At 44.1% G+C, this 26,802-nt stretch overlaps 1 protein-coding gene across 1 annotated transcript in view; it reads left to right on the forward strand.

Annotated features, from left to right (window-relative positions):
- The window catches only part of LOC126153857 (uncharacterized), a 1,728,205-nt gene that overhangs the window by 422,993 nt on the left and 1,278,410 nt on the right, over positions 1-26,802 (forward strand). Inside the window, exons 8-9 of the mRNA XM_049916098.1 lie at positions 11,184-11,357; positions 18,798-19,020. Of these exons, the coding sequence (XP_049772055.1) occupies positions 11,184-11,357; positions 18,798-19,020 (397 nt within the window). The remainder of the gene's footprint in view (positions 1-11,183; positions 11,358-18,797; positions 19,021-26,802) is intronic.

The following is a 26,802-nucleotide window of genomic DNA, read 5'->3' on the forward strand; positions in this document are numbered from 1 at the left end:
CTATTTACACAGTTATTCACCACATACGTGTTCGCAGCTCATGGTCTATTGGCTAGCGTTGCTGCCTCTGGATCATGGGGTCCAGTGTTCGATTCCCAGCCGGGTAGGGGATTTCTCAGCCCGGGGACTGTGTGTTTATGTTCTCCTCATCATTTCTTCATCATCATCATCATCATCATCATCATTAGTGACAGTGACTATATTGGACTGTGAAAAAAACTGGACTGTGTAAAAATTGGGAGTTCTTACGGGTGCTGATGACCGTGCACTTTAGCGCCCCACAAACCAAACATCATCATCACATACGTGTTATGTCACTCACAACATAGTGCATCATTGCAGTCACGTCTGGTTGATTTGGGGGAGGGAAGGATGAGGAAGGAAGTTGGCCGTACCCTTTGAAATAAACTATCCCGGCATTTGTCGGCAGCGATTTAGGTGGCTCAAATGGCTCTGAGCACTATGAGACTTAACTGCTGTGGTCATCAGTCCCCTAGAACTTAGAACTACTTAAACCTAACTAACCTAAGGACATCACACACATCCATGCCCGAGGCAGGATTCGAACCTGCGACCGTAGCGGTCGCGTGGTTCCAGACTGTAGCGCCTAGAACCGCTCGGCCACTCCGGCCGGCGAGCGATTTAGGGTAATCACAAAAACCTTAATCTGGATGGTCTGAAGCGGGTTTGGACCGTCGTCCACCCGAAAGGGGATCCAGTACACTAACCACTGCCCCATCTCTCTCGATGCAGTTAAAGCGTTGCCGCTTTTGAGAAAGAGTACTTTTATTGCTGTTTTAGGACACATGCAGTAGCCTGTATGTCGAGATCAGAAGATGGTGACACTGGTTACCAAACCGGTCATCGAGATTTGCTAACGATCTTGCCAAAGTAGTATATCTCCTCTGATGTATCATCACAGAACGTACCTTGCTTCTCAAAATCAGTAAACTAGGAGATTATCCATTTTTATTGATGTTTTGTGTACACCCCGTGCACCTTATTACATAGATGCTACTCTGAGGCTGACTGAGGGCAACAGCCGGAGGAAGTGGCCGAGCGGTTCTAGGCGCTACAGTCTGGAACCGCGCGACCGCTAAGGTCGCAGGTTCGAATCCTGCCTCGGGCATGGATGTGTGTGATGTCCTTAGGTTAGTTAGGTTTAAGTAGTTCTAAGTCTAGGGGACTAATGACCTCAGAAGTTAAGTCCCATAGTGCTCAGAGCCATTTGAACCACTTTTGAGGACAACATAGGTGTTCCTACCCCTTTCTAACTAATTAACTAATTCGGATAATATGTGGAATCTTCCTGTGGTTACACATTACGATGTCACACATGGTAACACAGCAAGTTGTTCCTTGCTAAGTGTTGCATGTGCAAAACTACGTTGGCCAACGAGTAACGAGAACTGCCAGCTTCTTGCAGTTTCCCAGGTGGATGTCTGTTTACCTTGTGCCTTGTTGAGCTGTTTCGATGTCCCCACTAGTTTTATTCTCCACCGATCACAAATCGTAAGACATGTACAATGAGCTGTGAATGATGGAATGCTAAGTGGAAAAGTCTTAACGCCGTAACAATGACAGTCTCGAAGTTATTGAAAATAATGAAAAATAGTCTTTAGAGACAGTCTGACAGCAATACTTGTGTCTAAGTTCGCGGAGTGTAATCTTCTCTTATCGACAACCACAGAAAATTCACAAAATTCTTCACACGATTGTAATGACAATATGAGATCGCACACAGCGAGATCGCACATAAATGTTTTCCGAGGCACGTTATTCACTGATTCAATTCTTTGTGCAAATACAGTTCGTCCACAGCATATACTTGTTGTCTCCCCTAAAGCTAATCCAAAACTGGGTAGTGAACTACCTTCAGTTTTTCGCACCTGTTTCTAACTCTTCGGTTTAGTCGGTTAATGACTGACAACAGTCTATAAAAAAAATTGTAATACTTGAGATTGATTCTGGAGTTACTGTCAGTATGGATAATATCGATAGTTTGGCTGGAGACGTATGTAAACATTTAATATTACCAAACAAACTTATGCGTTTGCCGTCAGGCCTTACAGTGAGAATAACAGCATTGCGCATACCCTATTGAACGACACGGCACCTAGTGGCGCCTTCGTTCTCACGCCTCGTAACCATTTGTCGTTTTGTGGCATGGGTAGAATTGCCGATCTTAATTGCCCTCTGTCTTACAGCAGCGTGAACAGCATGAAACCTAATAAAATTTGGATTGACAGAAGGTATGCTATGACAGGAATGGATAAACAGTTCATAGTTAACTTGCCGCATCAGATTCGTATAAGCTTTTGATGGTTGCCTCATAATCATCATCGTGGGCTAGGAGTCACAGTAATGTTTCCTTCATTCTACCCCTGAGCCTTGAGCTGGAGCTGTTCGACTTTGAAGCTCTTGTAGTAAAGTCAGCGTCTTTTCGGGCAAGTAAGGAGCGAGCTGGCTACTGGGCAGCAGGTGGCCCAAATGAGAAAATTTTGGAGCGGCTTTTAGTTCCGGGATTTGGCTACCAACCAAGGGAAACCTCTCAAAGCCCTAGGTCAGCCCCGCAGTGTGGGAACAATGTTCCTGTTATGACACAGTATGTCCCAAAAAATACGAAAACCCTGTCTACATTTAAGTACGTTTTTTTTTGCGCACAGAGTGCAGTTGATGATTGGCTCAACATGAGCAGCGAACCTATGTCGCTTCCAACTGCAGGCATTGTGAACGTCGGCGAATGTTTAAACTGCTTCCTTTTTAATTCTTTTCAATTCTCCGCGAACGGTCGGATTGTCAGAGAGTAAAGCCGCTTCTCAGTCAAAGACTACAAGATATTAGAAGTAAAGTTAGCAGTTTGAAAATAAGTAAATAAGAGACGAAAACAAATTATATCCGTAAAAAACGCTTGGATACGCAACTTTTATAATTTTTAAACTTTTTGGATGATTTTATGTTGCATTTAAAGTATAACGTTGGAAAATTGTGGCTTCACACCTTTATTAACCAGTTTGTTACGTAACCTGTTTCAGCAATAAACAGATCATCTACAGGTGTGCTATGAGAACGTAATCATATGTGTGCTATGTATGCTGCTCGGTATCCTGGACGACATCATCCAAGTGTCCGGACCGTTCGCCGGATAGTTACGTTACTTAAGGAAACAGGAAGTGTTCAGCCACATGTGAAACGTCAACCACTACCTGCAACAAATGATGATGACCGGGTACGTCACAGAGCTGCAGTACGTTATTTATACTCCTGTTTTATAGGTGAATCGAGATGTTGGTTTGTAATACAAAGTCTGATAGTGGTTATGAGTTGACGCACATCTAACTACCATGTCACAGTACACCTGAATAGCGTATGTGTTTGACTGAAACTGGCTGTTTCACAAACTGGTTAATACTTCTGTGTAGTACCATGATTTTTCAACATTTTTTTCAATCTGCAAACCATCCCCTTTTCGAAGTAATTAAGTGTAATCTTGTTTGTACACGTGTCCACGAACTCTATTAATTTTTCGGAAGAAAACAATGCCGTTTGTAGGCAGTAAATATTTTTTTCCGTATATTTGCTAATGGCCACTTTCGAGTGTGAAGTCAGTATCAAACAACATACACAAAACCCCTATGGAATACGATGCAACAGACTGACACATAAATTAATCTTGATGGATTAATTTGCGTTATTCTGTAGCTGTTATTTTGCTTCCAGGGTAGCAGAATTCGTTCTCTTCACCCACTCTGTGGTCACTTATTTAAGTTTGTCGATGTTCTTTAATCCTGAATTTTAACCTCACTACTTCCATTTACTCTTTTATTCGCATCGTACCTTCCTCTATCAATAGACGGAACAGTAATGGTGAAGGATTGCGCCTACATCTGCATCTACGTAAACACTCTGCAAGCTTCCATATGGTGAATGGTGAAGTGTACCTTCTACCAGTCCTACTCACTGACTCTCTTGTTTTTCTCGCAAATGGAGTGAGCGAAAAACGAATGTCTTATGCTTCCACATGATGCCTGGTTTCTCTATTTTTGCCCTTGCTGTCTTAACGCGAGATGCTTGTTGGTGGTAATATGATCGTCACTTAGTTGAAAATTCCGTTTCTCGAAACTCTCTCAGTAGTACATGAAATATATTCGCAAACCATCAGCTGTTGCCCGTTTTAAACGAGCGGTCGCCATACAGATCTTGCTGTCCGTGGACGACTCGTGGCTAGTCCCAAACTTCCATATGTGTTCATTCATTCGTCACAACCTGTACACACACCATGTATTTCCCACAGAGGAAAGGACAGTTTAAATGGATATATGAAACATATTCGCATTTCCGAATACGAGCAACACCAGCCGTATAATGGAATGATGACAATGAAAATTTGTGCCGGACGGGGACGCGAACGCAAATTTCCCGCCATTGCCTCACCTTTAGGCTAGATGAGCACGCTTCATGGCCAGACGCAACCATGAGTCGACAACCTGCACTCGTACATCCATTCTGTATACTCCCGTACACTGGAGACACTTTTAATTAGAAGTCGCTTGCCCAGTGGCAACGGATAAAACCGATATTGCAGCGACTGTGCTGTTCCGAAGTACCATGCAATGTTCCTTGCGTCATGCATACCAGGCAGCGACTTCCAGTTAAAATGTTTCCCCTGTACAGGAATTATACAGAGTGGTCCATTGATAGTGACCGGGCTAAATATCTCACGAAATAAGCATCAAACGAAAAAACTACAAAGAATGAAACTCGTCTAGCTTGAAGGGGGAAACCAGGTGGCGCTATGGTTGGCACGGTAGAAGGCGCTGTCATAGGTTAAACGGTGATCAGCTGTGTTTTTTTAAACAGGAACTCGCATTTACTACATACTCGTGTAGTACGTAAGGAAATATGAATGCCTTAGTTGGACCACTTTTTTCGCTTTGTGACAGATGCCGCTGTAATAATCACAAACATATAAGTACGTGGTATCAGATAACATTCCGCCAGTGCGGACGGTATTTGCTTCGTGATACATTACCCATGTTAGAGTGGACCGTTTTCCAATTGCGGAAAAGATCGATATCGTGTTGATGTATGGCCACAGTGATCAAAATTCCCAACGGGCGTGTGCTATGTATGCTGCTCGGTATCCTGGACGACATCATCCAAGTGTCCGGACCGTTTGCCGGATAGTTACGTTACTTAAGGAAACAGGAGGTGTTCAGCCACATGTGAAAGTCAGCCACTACATACAACAAATGATGATGACCGGGTACGTGTTTTAGCTGCTGTCGCGGCTAATCCGCACATCAGTAGCAGACAAATTGTGCGAGACTCGGGAATCTCAAAAATGTCGGTGTTGAGAATGCAACATCAACATCGATTGCATCCGTACCATATTTCTATGCACCAGGAATTGCATGGCGACGAATTTGAACGCCGTATACCGTTCTGCCACTGGACACAAGAGAAATTACTAGACGATGACAGATTTTTTGGACGCGTTCTATTCAGCGACGAAGCGTCATTCACCAACAGCGGTAACGTAAACAGGCATAATATTCACTATTGGGCAACGGAAAATCCACGATAGCTGCGACAAGTGGAACATCAGCGATATTAGCGGGTTAATGTATGGTGCGCCATTATGGGAGGAAGGATAATTGGCCCCCATTTTATCGATGGCAATCTAAATGGTGCAATGTATGCTGATTTCCTACGTAATTTTCTACCGATGTTACTAGAAGATGTTTCACTGCATGACAGAATGGTGATGTACTTCCAACATGATGGACGTCCGGCACACAGCTCGCGTGCGGTTGAAGCGGTATTGAACAGCATATTTCATGACAGGTGGATTGGTCGTCGAAGTACCATGCCATGGCCCGCACGTTCACCGGATCTGACGTCCCCGGATTTCTTTCTATGGGGAAAGTTGAAGGATATTTGCTATCGTGATCCACCGACAAAGCCTCACAACATGCGTCAGCGCATTTTCAATGCATGTGTGAACATTATGGAAGGCGAACTACTCGCTGTTGAGAGGAATGTCGTTACACGTATTGCCAAATGCATTGTGGATGGCGGACATCATTTTGAGTATTTATTGCATTAATGTAGTATTTACAGGTAATCACGCTGTAACAGCATGCGTTCTCCGAAATGATAATTTCACAAAGGTACATGTATCACATTGGAACAACCGAAATAAAATGTTCAAACGTTCCTACGTTCTGTATTTTAATTTAAAAAATCTACCTGTTACGAACTGTTCGCCTAAAATTGTGAGCCATATGTTTGCGACTATTACAGCGCCATCTATCACAAACCGAAAAAAGTGGTCCACCTAAAATATTCATATTTCTTTACGTACTACACGAATATGTAATAAAAATGGGGGTTCCTATTAAAAAAAACGCAGTTGCTATCCGTTTGACCTATGGCAGCGCCTTCTAGAGGGCCAACCATAGCGCCATCTGGTTTCCCCCTTCAAGATAGACAAGTTTCGTTCTTTGTAGTTTTCTCGTTTGACGCTTATTTCGTGAGATATTTGTCCCGGTCACGATCTATGGACCACCCTGTGTAATGCGTGTACGAGTGCAGGATGCGGTACAGGGACGACGAATTACGGAAGCCCGGGTCTGCCGGATAGCGAAAGCGGGTAAGGCGATCGATTGTGTAAAGCGGAAAATCCAGGTTCGAGTCCTGGTCCGTCACAGATTATTGTCGTCATTCCCTTATACAGCTGATGGTTGTTCGTATTTTTAAACTGCGAATAAATTTCATGCATTTCATAACGGCGGTAGTCGCCGCAGTGGCTGTTCCCTGTTAGCAACACAGGCACTGCAGTATCGTATTTCTCACTAGTGTTCTGCGAAAATAACGTCTTCTAGCCTCCAGGGATCCTCATTTTAGTTCACGCCGCTGTGCCTCTTCCTCCGTAGCAACAAAGGCACTGCAATATCGTATTTCTCAGTAGTTTTCTGCGAAAATAACCTTTTCTTGCCTCCAGAGATTCTCATTTTAGTTCGCGGAGAATTTGCGCAATACATTGATATAACTTGTTGTTGTGGTCTTCAGTCCTGAGACTGGTTTAATGCAGCTATCCATGCTACTCTATCTTGTGCAAGCTTCTTCATCTCCCAGTACCTACTGCAACCTACATCCTTCTGAATCTGCTTAGTGTAGTCATCTCTTGGTCTCCCTCTACGATTTTTACCCTCCACGCTGCCCTCCAATACTAAATTGGTGATCCCTTGATGCCTCAGAACATGTCCTACCAACCGATCCCTTCTTCTGGTCAAGTTGTGCCACAAACTTCTCATCTCCCTAATCCTATTCAATACTTCCTCATTTGTTATGTGATCTACCCATCTAATCTTCAGCATTCTTCTGTAGCACCACATTTCGGAAGCTTCTATTCTCTTCTTGTCCAAACTATGTATTGTCCACGTTTCACTTCCGTACATGGCTACACTCCATACAAATACTTTCAGAAACGACTTCCTGACACTTAAATCTATACTCGATGTTAACAAATTTCTATTCTTCAGAAACGCTTTCCTTGCCATTGCCAGTCTACATTTTATATCTTCTCTACTTCGACCATCATCAGTTATTTTGCTCCCCAAATAGCAAAATTTATGTACTACTTTCAGCGTCTCATTTCGTAATCAAATTCCCGCAGCATCACCCGATTTAATTCGACTACATTCCATTACCCTCGTTTTGCTTTTCTTGATGTTCATCTTATATCCTCCTTTCAAGACCCTGTCCATTCCGTTCAACTGCTCTTCCAAGTCCTTTGCTGTCTCTGAGAGAATTACAATGTCATCGGCGAACCTCAAAGTTTTTATTTCTTCTCCATGGATTTTAATACCTACACCGAACTTTTCTTTTGTTTCCTTTATTGCTTGCTTAATATACAGATTGAATAACATTGGGGATAGGCTAAAACCCTGTCTCACTCCCTTCCCAACCACTGATTCCCTTTCATACCCCTCGACTCTTATAACTGCCATCTGGTTTCTGTACAAATTGTAAATAGCCTTTCGCTCCCTGTATTTTACCCCTGCCATCTCTTACCGACAGCAAATCTAGCAGGACGCCTACGAATTGCTTCCTTTAAGCTGACCTGGTGGAGTTCCAGAACACTCAAGAATGCTTCGGACAAGTTTTCTATTCTCCATTATAGGTCAAATATACTTTCCTAAAATTGTCACAATAAACTGTAGTTGATCATTCGCCTTGCTACATCCATCACTTACACCTCTTTTAATCCTAGTTCTTAATTCTTGATCTTCCATTCTTACAGTATTGTACGAAGTGCGACAATAAAGTAATGAGACTGATTTTCTTTGCAATATGTGGCAACCTTGCAGGCTTGCGTAGGCACAATATCTTTGACTTTGGTCTATAAGCTGCTTCTAGTCCAAGCAGCACATCGATGCAACTGCTCAGTCGTGAGTTGTGCTGTAATAAGTTAACACATGTTGGTGTCTCTCGTCACGGAGAACTCGTACGATCTGATCGAAGATTATCCGTGAAAATGGTTGCAGAAGAACTGAACATCAATCGAGAAATGGTTTGTCTGATAATAACTGAAGATCTTGGTATGAGAAAGATTTGTGCAAAAATAGTCCCCAAAAATCTCACACCACAACAGCAATTAGGACCTCAAAACAAATTTCAGTACTACCACACCCACCTTATTCACCAGATATCGCTCCGTGCAACTTTTTTTTATTTCCAAGAGTCAAAACGGCGGTCAAGGGACATCAGTTTCATACAAGACGAGACGTCCAAAAAGCTGTGACGAGGGTCTTGGAGGATGCTACAGAAAATTAGTTCCAGAAATGCTACCATCAATGGCAGAAGCGCTGGAAAAAGTGTGTGCAATCAGAAGGGAACTACTTTAAAGCAGACAACACTAAATTTGACTAAAACGGTAAGCAACATTTTTGTTTTTCAGATCAGTCTCATTATTTTATTGTCGCACCTCGTATATCACCCGCCGTTTCCCATAGCTTACATATACCAGAGGCGTTCAATACGTAATGCAACACTTTGTTTTCACAGCCAGTTTCGGTAAAAAAAATGCGGAATTTTTTGTGCGACCTCGTGGCGTATTCCCGCTTCGACTCTATAGTTTCACGAAGTTCCGATAGTAGGTGGCGCTAAATGTAGTCTTCATAATGGCCTCTGTAACGGAGGTACGTTACAAGCAGAGAGCTGTTATTGAGTTTCTTTTTGCGGGAAACCAGAGCATCGCAGATATGGCGGAGCGTGCAGGACGTCTACAGAGACCTGGCAGTGAACAAAAGCTAGGTGAGTCATTGAGCGAGGCGTTTGTCATCGTCGCAACAAGACAACACAAACCTGTCCAATCTCCCGTGTTCACACAGCTGTGACTGCTGCAGTGTTGGACCGTGCGTACACTCCCATGTTGAAGTGATCTATCGATCACAATCAGACTCCTCGCTGCACAACTAGACGCTTCTCCTGCTAGTGCTGACACATTCGACCACCAGTCGGTGTACTGTGGTTCTTCACCAAGTAACAGTTTTCTGTCGAACATCGTCACATTCGTGTTTTCAACCCATTCTTGGTCTTCCATCCTTATTCTTCCCTCTTCGTTCAAGCACGTGTTTTACACGGAAGCGTCAGAGAAATTGGTGTAGGTATACGTACTCAAATACAGAGATATGTAAATAAGCAGAAGACGGCCTACATAAGAGAACAAGTGTCTGGCGGAGTTGTTACTACTGCTATAATGGCAGGTGATCAAGATTTAAGTGAGTTTGGACGTGGTGCTATAGTCGGCGCACGAGCGATGGAACACAGCATCTCCCAGGTAGCGATGAAGTGAAGATTTTCCCGTGCGACTATTTCGCGAGTGTGCCGTGAATATCAGGAATCCGGAAAAACATCAAATCTCCGACATCGCTGCGGCCGGAAAAAGTTCCTGTAAGAGCGAGACCAATGCTGACTGAAGATAATCGTCCAACGTGACAGAACAGCAACCCTTCCGCAAATTTCTGCAGATTTCAATGCTGGGTCATCAACAAGTGTCAGCGTGCGAATCATTCACGAAACATCATCGATATCGGCTTTCGGAACCGAAGGCCCACTCGTTGCCCTTGATGACTGCATGATACAAAGTTTTTCGCCTTGCCTGGTCCCGTCAACACCGGCATTGGACAGTTGATGACTTGAAACATGTTGCCTGGTCGGACGAGTCCGGTTTCATATTCTACCGAGCGGACGGACGTATACGGATATGGAGACCACATCATGAATCCATGGAACCTGCATGTCAGCAGGGGCTGTTCAAACTGGTTGAGGCTCTGTAATGGCGTGGAGCGTGTGCAGCTTGAGTGATACGGGACCCCTGATACGTCTAGATATGACTCCGACAGGTGACACGTACGTAGGCATCCTATCTGATCACATGCATCCATTCATGTCCGTTGTCCATTCCGATAGGCTTGGGCAATTCCAGCAGGAAAATCCGACACCCCACACGCCCAAAATTGATACAGAGTGGCTTCAGGAAAACTCTTCTGAGTTTAAACACTTTCGCTGGTCACCAAACTCCACAGACTTGAACATTATTGAGCATATCTGCAATGCCTTGCAACGTGCTGTTCAGAAGAGATCATCACCAGCTCGTACTCTTACTGATTTATGGACAGACCTGTAGGATTCAAAATGGTTCAAATGGCCCTGAGCACTATGGGACTTAACTTCTGAGGTAATCAGTCCCCTAGAACTTAGAACTACTTAAACCTAACTACCTAAGGACATCACGAACATCCATGCCCGAGGCAGGATTCAAACCGGCGACCGTAGCGATTGGGCGGGTCCAGACTGTTGCGCCTAGAACCGCTCGGCCACTCCGGCCGGCTGCAGGATTCACTATGTCAGTTCCCTCCACCACTGCTTCAGACATTAGTCGAGTCTATGCCACGTCGTGATGCGGCGCTTCTACATGGTCGCGAGGGTCCTACACGATACTAGGCAGGTGTACTAGTTTCTTTGGCTCTTCAGTGTATATTACCAGCTTTTCCCGGTAACTTACAACTATTTTGTTCTGAGATTGTTACCATACTTTTATGTGATGTTCAGCGCAGTCACAGTGCTACTGTGCGGTGGGCTTGAGACTGCAGGCTGAGCCGTGTTGCCCGCAGGCCCCTCGTCGCCGCTGACGCTGGCGCCGCCCCCGCTGTCCGGCCAGAGGCGCGGCACGCCGTGGGCGGGCTCCCCAGCGTCGCTGTCGCCGCCGCACTACCAGCTGCCCGCCATCACCACCAGCCCCGCTGACCCTCCCGCCGCTCTCGCCGTCACCTCGCCCACGGCCGCCGGTGAGTCATCACATACACAGCATGACTTGGAAGCGGATATGACGTGAGTTGTGGGTCACTTTTGTCCAATTATCCACAGCTGGAAAGTACGGCTGACAGTGAGACACTACTAAGGCCATGTCGCTACATATTCATTTTAAATTCTAAAGGTGGCAGAGGTAAAATACAGGGAGCGAAAGGCTATTACAATTTGCACAGAGACCAGATGGCAGTTATCTGAGTCGAGGGACATGAAACGGAAGCAGTGATTGGGAAGGGACTGAGACAGGGTTATAGCCTATCCCCTACGTTATTCAGTCTGTATATTGAGCAAGCAGTGAAGGAAACAAAAGAAAAATTCGGAGTTGGGATTAAAATCCATGGAGAAGAAATAAAAACTTTGAGGTTCGCCGATGACATTGTAATGCTGTCAGAGACGGCAAAGGACCTGGAAGAGCAGCTGAACGGAATGGACTGTGTCTTGAAAGGAGGATATGAGATGAACACCAACATAAGCAAAACGAAGATAATGGAATGTAGTCGAATTAAATCGGGTGATGCTGCGGGAATTAGATTACGAAATGAAACGCTTAAAGTAGTACATAAATTTTGTTATTTGGGGAGCAAAATAACTGATGTAGAGAGGATATAAAAGTAGAGAGGATGTAAAATGTAGACTGGCAATGGCAAGGGAGGCGTTTCTGAAGAAGAGAAATTTGTTAACATCGGGTACAGATTTAAGTGTCAGGAAGTCTTTTCTGAAAGTAATTGTATGGAGTGTAGCCCTGTATGGAAGCGAAACGGGGACGATAAATAGTTTAGACAAGAAGAGAATAGAAGCTTCCGAAATATGGTGCTACAGAAGAATGCTGAAGATTAGATCGGTAGATATAACTAATGAGGAGGTATTGAATAGAATTGGGGAGAAGAGAAGTTTTTTGGCACAACTTGACCAGAAGAAGGGATCGTTTGGTAGGGCGTATTCTGACGCATCAAGGGATCACCAGTTTAGTATTGGAGGGCACCGTGGAGGGTAAAAATCGTAGAGGGAGACCAAGAGAGGAATACACTAAACAGATTCAGAAGGATGTAGGTTGCTGTAGGTACTGGGAGATGAAGAACCCTGGACAGGATAGAGTAGCATGGAGAGCTGCATCAAACCTGTCTCTGAACTGAAGACCACAGCAACAACATCGCTATATATACTACATACTGAACTTTCTAACGATCTCGCCATCGTCTCACCTAGTGCCACCGGTGAATCATCACACAGTACCTCCATACTCTCAGCACGTCTGGAAAGCAGACATTACTTGAGAAGAGAGATACTACGTCAAGTGGAAGGTACTGCTGCTTGTGTCATTGGCACAGCTATATCGCAACTGTGCACTGCTCCTTGACCCTCCCAATGTGCTTGCAGTCTCATCACCCACTGCTGCCAGCGAGTGTGTTCCTCCATATATGAGTATGCAGCATGTCTTGGGTGCAGATATCATTTGAGTAGTGGGACAGTGTTGATGCACTACCTAAAACTGTCTCTGGACTGAAGACCACAGCAACAACATCGCTATATATACTACATACTGAACTTTCCAACGATCTCGCCATCGTCTCACCTAGTCACCTAGTCTCACCTATTGATGTCAGTGGGTCGTCAATATGATGTCTCGCTACTGGATACAATTGCTTTGTTACCTGCATGCTGTCGACGCACTATCTACAGGTGGCAGGTACTGCTAGCACTGACTCATCACCATGGCCGTTTCGCTAATTCGCTACTGTACATTGGGTCTCGACATGCATTGCATGTGGCTATTTAAAAAAAAAAAGACAGTGGGTACTGAAATAACAGCTGACAAGTTTACATGAAGTTATAAAAAAATACCGTCAACTTTATGTTTGTTTTCCATTTCGTAACTGTGACCGGTTTGGGTGGTCCACTCCACAACCTTCAGGCTGTCTACAGCATATGGTGCTCAAGCAATAAACAGGAATTATCACTATAAAATGATCAGAAACCATCAGCGTCCACAGAAATTATGTGGTGCGTATGATGCAGCCCTTCAGCTGAACTTTTGGGGTTGTGTTGATGGATTGCACCAGATATACTGTGGACGCCAATGGTTTCTGGTCCTTTTATGACAATGATTCCTGTTCATCGTGTGACCAGCATTTGCCAAAGAGAGGCCAGATTATTGTGGAATGGACCACCAAAACCGGTAGGAATTAAATAATAAAAGACAAACACACGGTTGAGGGTGTTACTTATTGCTTCACCTACAAGCATGTCGTGGAACTACTTTGACAGTTGGATGTTGTCAACACACTACCTACAGCTGGTAGGTATTGCTGTCAGTGAATCGTCATCGCCACTGTACACAGTTTCTCCATGCACAGCATGTCATGAATGTGGGAAGTAAATGGCACACTCCCCAAAGCTAGTGATTATATCGTTCATACAGAATACGATAGTAACGTTACTAACGTGTGAGTACTCTTCCTGGATGGTGTCATACACTACATGACTTCATAAACAGTGCACTCAGTAGTACCTCTACATGACTGTCTTATTATTAGTGGAGATCCAAAAGCAAGAACAAGTGATACATCAATAAAACTCGCCATACAGAAATTTGGGTGAAATACCACAAACAGTAATGGGTATGATTTGCGGATCCACGACACATACAGTGGCTCCAAGACAGCAAAACGTATACAGTAAAAAGATGTATTCATAAACATACATAGGCTGTTAGTGGTAGTAGGTCGGTAATTGACTGCATTATGGTTTATAAAGATATAGGCTCAATCGTACTGCTTTTGGTAGTCTACTGAGGAAGCGATATCTGCTCTGGTCCTTGTAGTTTAATTGCTTCGCAAAAATTTGCTATTCAGGCCTTCAGCCGTCCAGCTCTTTTTTGATTTATTACTATTGGGGCCTTCCGCCGACAAAAAAGTTGAATTTCTTGTCAATAAGGCCTTCAGCCTTGAATGCAAGTCTCTTAAGATTTTTTTTTTATTAGATGTTGTGTCTTAACAGTCAAATTGAATAGTTCTTCCTTATGGTCAACTTTACTTGCAATTATTTCCAAATAAAGTGTACGTGATTAAAAAAACTGAGCAGCCAACGGTAACTGATTACGGCCCCGTCCACACGGAATCCTACCTTTCCCTAAGTACCACGTCTCACCGTCACTAGGTAAAACGAAAGCGAAAGCAATAGGCCTGTCCTGTGAACCAAATCTGTGTGAGAGCACAGTTCCAATTCTATACGAGGAAGCGTCCACTGCCAAAACCACAGGCTTAGCGAGAACGAAAAGACAAGGCATCTGTCATTCAACAAGGGATTATTAAGTTTGTGGAATGCGTCCTGGCACTCTTTCGTCCAGACAAAAGGCACATTCCTTCGGCGCAAACGATGCATAGGAGCCGCGATATTGGCTGCGTTTGGTATAAACCGTATATAATATTTCAACTTCCCGAGAGCAGGAAGATCCCTGATGGCCAGCAAATTTGACTGAAGGGGATGACTATCAATATATTGGCCTGAGAACTAGATTTCTGTCTGAAAAAGGCACATCTGTCTCGGCGATACTCCAAACCTGCAGCTGAAAGTACTTGAAAAAGCGTACGGTTGTTATCGATATGTTACTGCGGTGTACGTCTTGACACCACAATATCGTCCAACTAATTTGAACAGAATGGAGGGACTCATTACCATGAAGTTTAGTCCCTTTACCGTACAAACCAACCAACCAACAAACCAACTGAATTGAACATTTTGCATTAAGCTGTTCTACGCAGCGTTGGAATATTGCAGACTCGCAGCGCTGCTAAAGAGTACCCGCAAGAATTTCAACAACTCTAAACGTGTATTCACCACAAATGCTTTCTGTGCCTCCTTGTCTAGCGGAATTTGCAAATGCGCATCGCGTGAATCAATTTTTGAAAAACAGCGGCCTGCACCAAGCCTGTCCATTAATTCCTCAGGGTGAGCCAACCGATATGTATCAGTTATTATTTGGGGATTCTCAGTGGATTTAAAGTCAACATAAAGACGATGTAAGATTATTAAGGGAAAAGCCCATTGACTGGCCTCGACAGGAGCAGTAGCACCATTGTCTTTCCATTCTTTAAGTTCACCAGCAACTCTCGCGTCAAACCTTGAAGTTCAGTGACCCACTGACGGTATGTCTGTTCTAGCTTTTTCCACAGTCGAAAGAACTTGTAACTGCAGCAACCTCTACCTAATCCTCGTAATACTTAGTGAGGCCGGAAACAAAATTTTTAAAAACTAGCAACTCCGACCTACTAGTCGGGAATAACTTGTGAGCAAGTTGGTAAACTGTTGTGACGGCCTTTGACAAGAGATAAGAAAGTTTCACAGTGCCTTGAGCTTGATGTGTAGCGCAATGTGCATCGAACTGATCGCACTACTCGTTTCATTCCTCTTGTTGTTAACTGGAAGCTCAGAACGGTGGAATGCATAGAGGTAGTGCCGTGGATGTGGCTGGGTATTGTGGCGAAGTCGATGCAGCAACGGCTTATGCATTAATGAGCTGCAAGACTGCCGTCACCAACTGTGACATTTGTTGGCTCTGAAACTGACTGAACTGCATTAGAACAAAGCTAGCAGGAACAGGAGGCGTAGGCGCAGGTGGTATAGAGGTGGCTTAGAGACCAGTTTAATGAGATGAGCTCTGCAACAAATTGTAAGTAGAAGTAAGGCAAAAGAAAGGACACAATTAGTAGCATGCGCCTCTGAAAGAAGAGAGAGAAATGTTACTGACGCGCTGTTTCGGCCCACAGTGAAGGCAGCGTTGGTTTTGAAATCCTCCTCTCCAGATGTTGTGTCGGCTACTGTGGGAGACAGCACAGTCGTAAACAAGGAAGTATAGAAGTTAAGATGGCCGGTGGCAGGAATCCAGAATCATCTATACAATATTAAATGAACACTTTATTTCGAAACAGGAAAGAAGATTATCTTCTTGTGCCTTCTACGTGCAATTTCATAGCTCGCTATTACTACTCGCAGAACGCAGGCTAAGTAACGTCTTCCAATTACTCAGTACTGATGCTCTCAAAATCTGCAACCTATCTGGACCGACCAGCGGTTGCCGGCTGGTTAAATCAGCCTTGATAGTGGGAGCTGAATTCTGTCTTCCTGGACGTGGGGCGCTGCCAGCTTTTTCCGTTGGCGCGCGGGTCAGCGCCTTCTTGGTGCCGTTTCGGAGGTGCCGTCTATGCTTTAAGACTTCACACATTCCATTTTCAATACCTCAGGTGTTTGTATGAGTTGATTTCAATTGTAGCTCTTGATGTTGAGTATACTATTTTTTTTCCTCTTGTAAAGTGCGAAAGTCCATATTTATGGACGTATAAAACAAGTCACCCCTTTGATAAGTTACTAAGATTTATAAATTTATACACTTTTTCAGCAAGTTCTTCAATGTAGACCACTGCATCATCTGGAAATCGAGGTTGTTTTATCCGTTTGGTGATTAATACACAGCGTGAACAGCAAAGTTCCCAACATGATTACATGTTGCACACATGAAGTTACTTCTACTTTTGTCGATGATTCTCCATACAATCTCCCAAGAAAGCCTCAATCCGGTCAAAAATATTGTTTTGTATCTCTCATTATCGCACTTCTATTAATAAGCTTTGATGGGTTTCTGATTAAAATGCTTCTAGGTAGTCAAGAAATACTGCATGTACATAACTGCCTTGACCCAGTGCTTTCAGGACTTTACGTGAATGATTTAAATTTAAGATGACCAGTGTTTGCCATTTGGCATGAACGTCATTTTGTTCGAGAAGTATCTTTGAACTCAGAATATGTTCTAAGATTCTAGAACATATTCCACGTAAGTCAGCAGTCGGCAGTGAATCGTCCGTATCAGCCCATCATTGATGTACATGACTTCTCGAAGTAACCACGATTTTTTCTTTGATTTTTGAAATTTCTTTAGCATTAAAATAGGTCGGTAACTCTTTACGGCAGTACAATTGTGCTCTGCATCTTGATGATGAAAACAGCCTGACACAATGTGCAGACTTCATAACGGATCTAATTCAAAGTTGTGATATTCAGTTAATTTATAGCTGCTATGCAGAACTTTTTTCAATGATTTGATCATACCAGTCATTTATCTATAATACTGGTCAACAACCGTTTTGCACCATTTGTATTTTTGGCACTAGAATGAAAACGTATTCTTAAAAATATGGTTTCGCGAAATGTTTTCGAGACATTTTACAATTTTAGACAATTTTGTTATTTATATCTTTGTATATTCAACATATAAACGATAATAAATTTACATCATTTCTTTTGACTCCTTTAGAAGGTAACAAAGGAGCATGGCCCATGTTGCTAGATGACATCAGATATAAGGATCATTAATCAATGATCAGCTGCGATTTAAAAGTTGTTGCTCCACTTATAGATACATAGTTTTGTAAGACTGTTGATAAACAGAGTGAAGCTGTCAATCATATGGAGTTTTTTCCCAAAATCAATGAAGCCAAGTTGTAAGATGGAGTGTTTATTGACCCACAAGTCAGAAAATTGTTGATTGATGAAACCTTTGAAGCTAAACAAATATCAGGTTACATGCCTGTACTTCTTTCAGAAGCACTGTTCACGCATTTTTAGGCAAGATTGCGACCGAACTGTGGGTCAACTAAAAAAATGAGGTTGAGGACTTAAGTAAAAACCATTTCTTACTTTCACATCTTGATTTTTTTTTCCCGCATAACAATCAACAACGAGAAAACTTGCACCAATATATTTTTACCATGGAACATCCCTATCAAGGACTCTGTAAACATTCAATAACGATCGATCACTGCTGAGTCTCATTTAGAGAGAGTGAGATATCTTAAAAAGAGTATCCGTGTAACGACTTAACTCATTTAACTTGAAACTATATTTAAAAAAAAATTAATGGACTAATCAATAATGACCACACCTGTTAAAATAAGTTAACATTTAACTTCGTAACGTCTTAAAATTTCTAATTAGTTTTACGGCTTTGGTAGTTATATGACTTTTTGTACAATAGAATGTTGTTTTGATATCGTAAGGCAGTGTCTCGATAATTTACGGGTCATATTATGGTACTCGTACTTCGGGTTTATCGATGTTCACAGTCTGCTACAAATAAAATGTTTTTATATTATATCTCGAAAATGTGGTGGTGTAAAGAAATCATCTTAGAACTGAGCATCTCAGATTTAGGTAAACCAACCGCATAGAAACCAGATGCAGAAAAGAAGGTTCGAATTGGTGGGCAGTTTAACTGCACATTGCGTTAGTGATGATAGTTTCGTGATATTTGCAATGGAAAGTGTAGTTACTGCTCACAGACGAACTCGCTACACGGGTATGCAGTTAGCAATTGGACTCAAAGCAGATTTCTTTCGTGGACTGTTGACCTCGGCACTGTTCTGCAGGTGCCCGCCGCCGCCGCCTGGGAAGCACCGTGGGCCCCCCGCCTCCACCCGGCCCGACGCCACGGCAGCGCTCGCTGTCGCTGGAGAGCCAAGGCGCTGACTCTCTGCTGCGGCCGGGGGCGGCAGTGGCAGTGGGGGCGGCGGCGGGGGCAGGCGCCGCGACGCCGGACACGGGCCGGCGCAGCGTGTCGCTCAAGTCCAGCCCGCTCATGTCGCCGCGGCCCGCCACGCTGCTGCCGCTGCCCGCGCACCACCATCACCATCACCACCACGACCAGCAGCAGCAACAACAGCAGGTAGGTGGCGCCCCCCCCCCCCCCCACTTCCCATATACCAGGCGCAATCACAAAGCTTCTAAAGCCTCAACCAAAATTTGGTGATAGTGCTATTCCTTTTCTACTAATCACCCTTCAGTGACACATTTTCCCCAACAATGAATAACTTGGCACAGACCATGGTTGCAAAAATCTCCTTCTGGCCCGTTCAGGAAATATTCCATCTCCTTGGTTGTAGAAGTCTCTATCTGGGTTGTTCAGGAAACGTTCCATCCCGTTGAATGTAGGAGTCTCCATCTGGGCTATTCAGGAAGCATTCGACCACCTCGGTTGTAAGAGCCTCCACTAGGGCCGTTCAGGAAACGTTCCACTTCTTCGGTTGTAGGAGTGTCCAGCTGGAATGTTCATGACGCATTCCACCTCGAAAATCATCTCATCGACATTCTGGAAATACCTGCCATGCAATTGCTTCCCGATCCTAGTAAGGAGAAAGAAATCACTGGGTGACTGGGAGATTCAGTTTTTGATAGACAAAAGAAACGTCATGTGACTGTGTCCTACACGGATAAGCTGTGACACTGTTATGGAGCTAAGTCACACCACAGTACAGCTCTCCGTGTCACATCGTCTCGACAGCGTTTTACAGCTTTGTCAGTTAATTTCAGTAGTACACTACTGTGACGGTTTGCCACTTAAGAGCAAAATTTCTTAGCACCAGACCATGCTGGTCCCAAAAAGCCCTCAACAACACCTTGCCTGATGATCACTTGCTCAGAGGTGGCGAATCTAATTGTTTGGTTGGTTGGTTGGATGTCTTTGGGGAATGAACCAAACAGCGAACTCATCGGCACCATTGAATTAGGGAAGGACAGAGAAGGAATTAGGCCGTGCCCTTTGAAAGGAGCCTTCCCGGCTTTTGTCTGAAGCGATTTAGGGAAATCATGGGAAGTCTAAATCAGGATGACCGGGCGCGGGTTTGAACCGTTGTCCTCCAGAATGCAAGACCAGTGTGCTAATCACTGTGCGACCTTGCTCGGTTCTAATTGTATCCATTGCCCATTGTCGTAGTGCAAAATCACCTCCTTGGACAGCTTCTTACGAAATTTTGCTTATGCAGCCTCTCGTAATGTTGTCAGGATATTTCGGTAGTACAGACAGTTTGATCCTTACAATCATAATCTGTTAGCACCAAGCCATGGAAGTTCCAACGAAAGAACTTGCCGAGAAAACACTTTGCCTGGTGATGTTTGTATGTTCGCCTTCTCATTGCTGGTTGTTCAGATAGTTTCCACCGCTTCTTGTCGTGGAGAAAAACTTCCCTCTTGGCCCGCCTGCAGTGATCTTTTAGCACCACATCAAGGAATTCCCTTGAAAACTCTCAACATCCCCTTCCTTGAAAACGGTCTCGTCTTCGCCTTCCTTGGTGGTGGTTAATCAGATTGTCTCCAATGACTGCTCTGCTCCTTTGTCTCGGATTAATGGTCATACGGCCAGAACTCGACCACGGGTATTAGGTGACTGAAATGTCATCTGGACTGGTCTGACCCATCAATATTTCCACTGGTGCTCAGTTCAGCCCACGACGAACCGCTGTGTTATAAGGATGCTTTGGATGACAACCAAAGGTGTCCTGCTACGAAACAAAATGGCAACCCCAGACCCTATCATCCCTCGTTGTCGGTCCATATGGCAGGTGGCAGACAGGGTAGTATCCCAACGCTGTCTGTGTGTGTCTACGGCCTGGAATCTCTGGAGAAGAATTTTCTTCAGGGATGAGTCCCTCATCGATCTGAGCGCCGACGACCGGCGAAGAGGTGTCTGGAGACGCCCTGGACAACAGTGAGATACCAACCCGTCTCTTGCCTGCCATACAGCCTGACAAACAGAAATGATGGTCTCGTGTGGCATTTCTTCTCATAGCAGGACCCCTGTAGTTGTCATCCACAGCACCCTTAAAGCACAGCGGCATGTTGAGGATATTCTACACCCGGTTTTGTTGCCCTTCATGGCAAGCAATCCTGGGCATATATTTAAGGAAGATAATTCCCCTCCGCACACGGCGAGAGCTTCAACTGCTTGTCTTCGTGCTTGCCAAACCCTACTTTGGTCAGCAAGGTAGCTGTATCTCTCCTCAATCGAGAACGTTTGGAACATTGTGGGGAGGGCCCTCCAACCATCTCGGGACTTTGGCGATATATCATGCCTGTGGACAGAATATGGTACGATGTACCTCAGAAGGGGAACCAAAATTTATGTGTATACCAATCCGAATAACTCCCTTGCATAAGGGCCAGAGGTGGGCCAACGCGTTACTCACTTGCTCAATCTGAGAAATTCTTTCTCATGAATAAATTATCAATTTTTCTTAAATTCTAAACACTTGTTTGTCTGTAGAAGCACATCGCATCTACCAATTTCCGTTCCATTCGGATAATTCCTTCATGTTAGTCGCTTTCTTTTTCTTAGAGTGTATTTTGCATTATTTGTTTCCACTAAATAATGCCTCATACAGTGATGTTCTCATTTAGAGGGGATTACACAAAAGCGAGCAGTATGAAAAATATGTGATGCTCAACCGCAGTCATTAGTGCCGCTTCAAGAAGGCAGGCATTTTAACATTCGCTCGTGAAATTCGTTATAAATCACTTACACGTGCAATACATCACATGTCCATGCTAGACACTGGTGAATCTGTGTCGACGCGGAAGGTTTATAATGAATAGTGACTGGTTGAGTGGCCATTAGGTACTGAAAATGGAAGCTGCAAGGTAGGATATCAACAATAACAACCATACTGCCGGAAGCTAGTACCAAGCTTCAGGCGAGGAACATATATAGATAACTTCTGAGTGCTCCATCGGAAGACTAACCTAAAAGGCTCGAAAAAAAATTGTTCAAATGGCTCTGAGCACTATGGGACTCAACTGCTGAGGTCATTAGTCCCCTAGAACTTAGAACTAGTTAAACCTAACTAACCTAAGGACATCACAAACATCCATGCCCGAGGCAGGATTCGAACCTGCGACCGTAGCGGTCTTGCGGTTCCAGACTGCAGCGCCTTTAACCGCACGGCCACTTCGGCCGGCAAAGGCTCGAAAACTAGTTTATGATAACAACTATTACACAAGGGACTATCTCAGTTAACTGTATTTATATTCAGTCAATAAACACTAAAGTGTGCTTCAACGTTCATAGTGGGTAAGCTTAATACAATGTAACAATACAGAGTGATTTTTTCCACCGTGTACAAACTCCAGGGATTGATCGATGAGAGGATACGGAACAAAAATGTCTAATAAACTTATGTCCGGAAATGCGTGTGGTTTCCATGCTAGAGACCATTTATTCAATCATACTTTGTTGCAAAAACTGCGGTCTAATAAGCGCTGTATCGTGCAGTCACAGTTACAGTATGTGTTGAAAATGGTTTCCATGTGCCTCAACGCATGCGTGTACGCGCCGTAGCATGCTCCGACACGCTCACTTCGGCCAGGCTGCATCCGAACAGTGTCAAAAGCAGAATGAATATGCTACTCCAGTGTCTCCACATCTGGAATAGGATCTGCATACACGATACTTCTTAGACGGCCCCATAAGCAGAAATAGTGCGCGTTGAAACGAGCAGGCCATACAACTCGTCGATCCATCGACGACAGAAGACACGATTGAGATGTTTCAGGACGTTAATGGCGAAGTGGGCTGGAGCACTATCATGCAGCAGCCACATAACTCTTCGAATCATCAATGGTACTGCTTTCAGCAGGGGAGACAAAGTTACCAGCAAGAAACGCCGATAGTTCCGGCCTGTTAGGCGACGTGGAAGCAAGACTGCTACCAAAATACGGTTGCCATTTATCCTGGCCCACACATCCCAGCCACACCGATGGTGAAGATTCGCTGTCACCATACCTGGGGGTTCTGCATACCATACCACAGATGACTGTTATGAAAGTTGAAGATACCACTCCGCGTAAAGGTTGCCTCATGTGTGAATAGGATCGATGACACAAATCCTGGAATCGTGGTTGCCTAGAGAAGAAATCAGTGACAAAACTGCTCCTGATGTGGAAAGTCTGTAAGCCCTGCACACGCTGTAAGTGATAAGGGCAGCAACAGATTTGGCTTACCCTGTACTGGCGGGACAACTGCCTGGTACTGACACGGCGGTCGCCTTCCACAGTGCCAACCACATTTTCCTCCAAGTCTGATGTCCGAATATTTCGAGTAGGTCTTCCTGTCTCAGAGAAACGGTGAAACACTGTTACGAACGTTGAATGCTGCGGTTGTTGTTGGCGGGAATGGGTCTCATGATAAAACCTTGCTGGCTACCGCCCATTGCCATTTGCCTTTCTGTAAGTAAACACCATGTCGGCAAGCTCTCGATACGAATACGGAACCATTGTGAACAACACTGTATCACACCTACTAAAAGGTGTCAGCAAGAGAAGTGAATCGCATATAGCATAACCAGTTACTATGGCAGCAGAGGACGCTAGGACATGACGTATGAGGAACAATCCTGCCCTCTAGGACGAAACCCATGCATACCGTAACTGTGCCTGCGTGGTAGACCGCAGTCGCTGCAACAAAGTATGATTGAATGAATGGTCTCTAGCATGGATACCATGCATTTCCGTACATGAGTTCTTTAGGCCTCTTTTGTTCCGTATCCTGGCATCGATCAACCCCTAGTGTTTGTACACGGTGGAAAAAATACCCTGCATATTGTTATGTAAAGGTACTAAAGATTCAGACATTGTCATTCTTATAGCCGAGCGCAATCCAAAGAACGACAATGGACAAGCAGTCACTTGCAGATGTGGTTTTCATCTCATAACAGTCACCAGTAAATGTCTTTGATGCCCCGAGAGGTCGCGTGGTTTGAGGCGCCACGTCACGGATAGCGCGGCCCCTCCCGTCGGAGGTTCGAGTTCTCGCTCGGGCATGGGTGTGGGTGTTGTTCTTAACGTAAGTTAGCTTAAGTAGTGTGTAAGTCTAGGGACCGATGAGCTCAGCAGTTTGGTCCTTTAGGAATTCACACACATTTGAACATTTTTTTTAATCTCTCATTTATTCATACAGAAAAGACATGTTGGAATATTTTTAGCTGTGGTAGGAACGAATTCTGGCGAGTATTGGCTGAGATTTATCCCACACTGAAGAAGAAAACAACTGACGTAATATCTGGTTCTGAAACGTCCCCTTTGAAAAATTAAGTATGACAGTGCTGGAAAAACTCTTACGTTATTCGATACAGAGACAGCTGAGTAAAACTGAACGTACTCAGACAGTTCTCTCTTTACTTATTCTGATCATCACTAAACTGACACACAATATTTTTAGCGCAACGCAATCTGACTTTCAATAATCCCTTTAAAAGAATGGCCCTGATTAACAATAACCTACACCTTTCATGAATCACTTACCTCACAAAAATCTTCGTTACTCGAACTACTGCAATACAGCGAGCGCCAATACTGCCAGCTAAGTAAAAGATTCTAGCTACTGAAGGGACTAACTACTGATAGACATAGCAAATGAAAGATTTTGATAGAGAACAAACAATGTATTTACCTTAATAGTGTTCAAAAGTCATAATATATATATATATCAGTTCATGACATCCAGTCTTACAAATTTCCTTTTCCTGGCGGACGCACGTCCTGATCGTCCGCTTACAGTAGTCTCTCAAAACCCTAGTATCTCTCTCTCTCCACATCCACCACTGCTGGCAGCTCACCTCCAACTGCCCAATGCTACGCGCTGTTCACATCCAACTGCCCAACACTACACAAGCGAATATTCCAACAATGAGTCCAGCTAGCCACAGACTGCATACAGCACAGTCAGTGATTTTTATACAGAGCGCTACGTGGCGTTGCCAACATAAAAACCTAAACAGCCTACTTACAGTTCGTACACAAACTTGTAGAATTACACCCGTTCCGTTAGTGATACCGAGCGTGGTGGCGTATTGGTCAGCACACTGGACTCGCACTCGAAAGGACGACGGTTCAAATCCCTGTCGGGTCACCCAGATTTCTCTAAATCATTCCAGTCAAATGTCTCTATGGCTCCTCTGAGAAGAGCATGGGCAGTATCCTTCACCGTCATTTCGTAATGTGAGACTGTGTTCTGTCCCTAATGACCGAGCCGTCGACGGGACGTTAAATTCTAGTCTTGCTCTCTTTAATGATACACATCGTTACACTTCCTGCAGTAGAATTCGCAAAAGTCGGTTCCCATAGTCCTCAACAAAAGGTTATGTGCAGAGTGTTTCAAAAAGAATGATATGATTCAGAAACTCAATAGTTATTCATAAAAGAATAGAACAAACGTGAGTTGAACTGCAAAATACTCACAAAATTTTAAAATTTTATCTACGCTATTACAAATGCTCGATGTGTCCACCAGCAGCAACACTAACAACATCTAGCTGATTGCTAAATTCGTCATAAGTTTTACACAATGTATCTTATTTTACAGAAGTTATGGTGGCTGTTATTCTGTTGTTCACTTCTTCTATCTCGTAGGGTAAAGGGGAGATGAACATAATTTTCTTTACACATCCCAACGAGAAAAAGTATCATGCGGTCATGTTTGGCGATCTTGGAGGCCCGAATGCAGGGCAGTGTCTCGGGCTCCGGTGCGACCTGTCCAGCGTTGAGGCAGAGTGTCGTTGGGAAACTGACATTCGTTGTTGTGCCAATGTGGTGGAGCTCCATCTTGTTGGAAAACTAAGTCATCGGAGACCTCGTAAAGTTGTGGAAAAATCCAGTTCTGCAGCATCTGAAGATAGCTCATTCCACTCACACTGTTTTTCTATTGCGTGTCAACGTGGACTCTTACCTTTACACAAGCATCCTGTCTCTTCAAATTGGCGACACAAACGATTAATGTTCTTGAGTGCAGGCGGATAAACGCCAGAACGCCGACGAAAAGCGAGCTGGACCGAAATCACTGCCCAATTCTTTGCAAACTACAGCACAAAAAACGATTTCGGTGGAGCGGACGTGCTTCTGACTGACTGCAAATTGAGAAGGTGCATTGACAGACATCTAACGGCTATTTTCTCAAACTCTAGGCCACGCCCATTCAAACAACTCACATTTCCTTGACTTCACGGCCCACGTTTTGTAATTATTACCGCCCAAAAGCAGGTCATCCTTCTTGAAACACGCCGTACTATAAATCGAGTAGACTCGTCCGTTTTTCGTCAGACCTCAAATAATAAGTGTGAATATCGAAATTTCTTTGTGTTTACACAGTGTTGTCATTGATTTTCAGCTTCAGAATGAAATAAAAGTTCCTGTATTCCAAAGCACATATGTTACTGGATACATTGAACTTGATGCCGAAGAGAAGTGATCGGTGTCTGCTGCATGGAAGAATTTCGTCCCTTTTCGCGCATATTTGAGAGTGCTCTATTCCTTGAATGAAGAGAAATACTTCTTTCCGTTCATTCCGTACGTCAGTGGAGAATAAACGAGAAAGGAAACGTTTTTTCCGGAGTAGCATCTGGGCAGAAAATCCGCTCATTGTTAATTCATGGAGGGCTTTCGTAGCAAGAAGACGAGGTCCATGAATGAATAAATTATCGTTTTCAGAAGATATCGCTTTTTTTGCTTTTACGTCGATGCTACGGATTCCCGTGGGGTGGAGGGGGAGGTGGGGCTCAGAAGTTTTTCTCCACTCCTGAGGGTCGTTTTATATTATCCGCTCTTCAGATT

The sequence above is a fragment of the Schistocerca cancellata genome, chromosome 2 (genome assembly GCF_023864275.1).
Source record: "Schistocerca cancellata isolate TAMUIC-IGC-003103 chromosome 2, iqSchCanc2.1, whole genome shotgun sequence".
Taxonomy (NCBI): domain Eukaryota; kingdom Metazoa; phylum Arthropoda; class Insecta; order Orthoptera; family Acrididae; genus Schistocerca; species Schistocerca cancellata.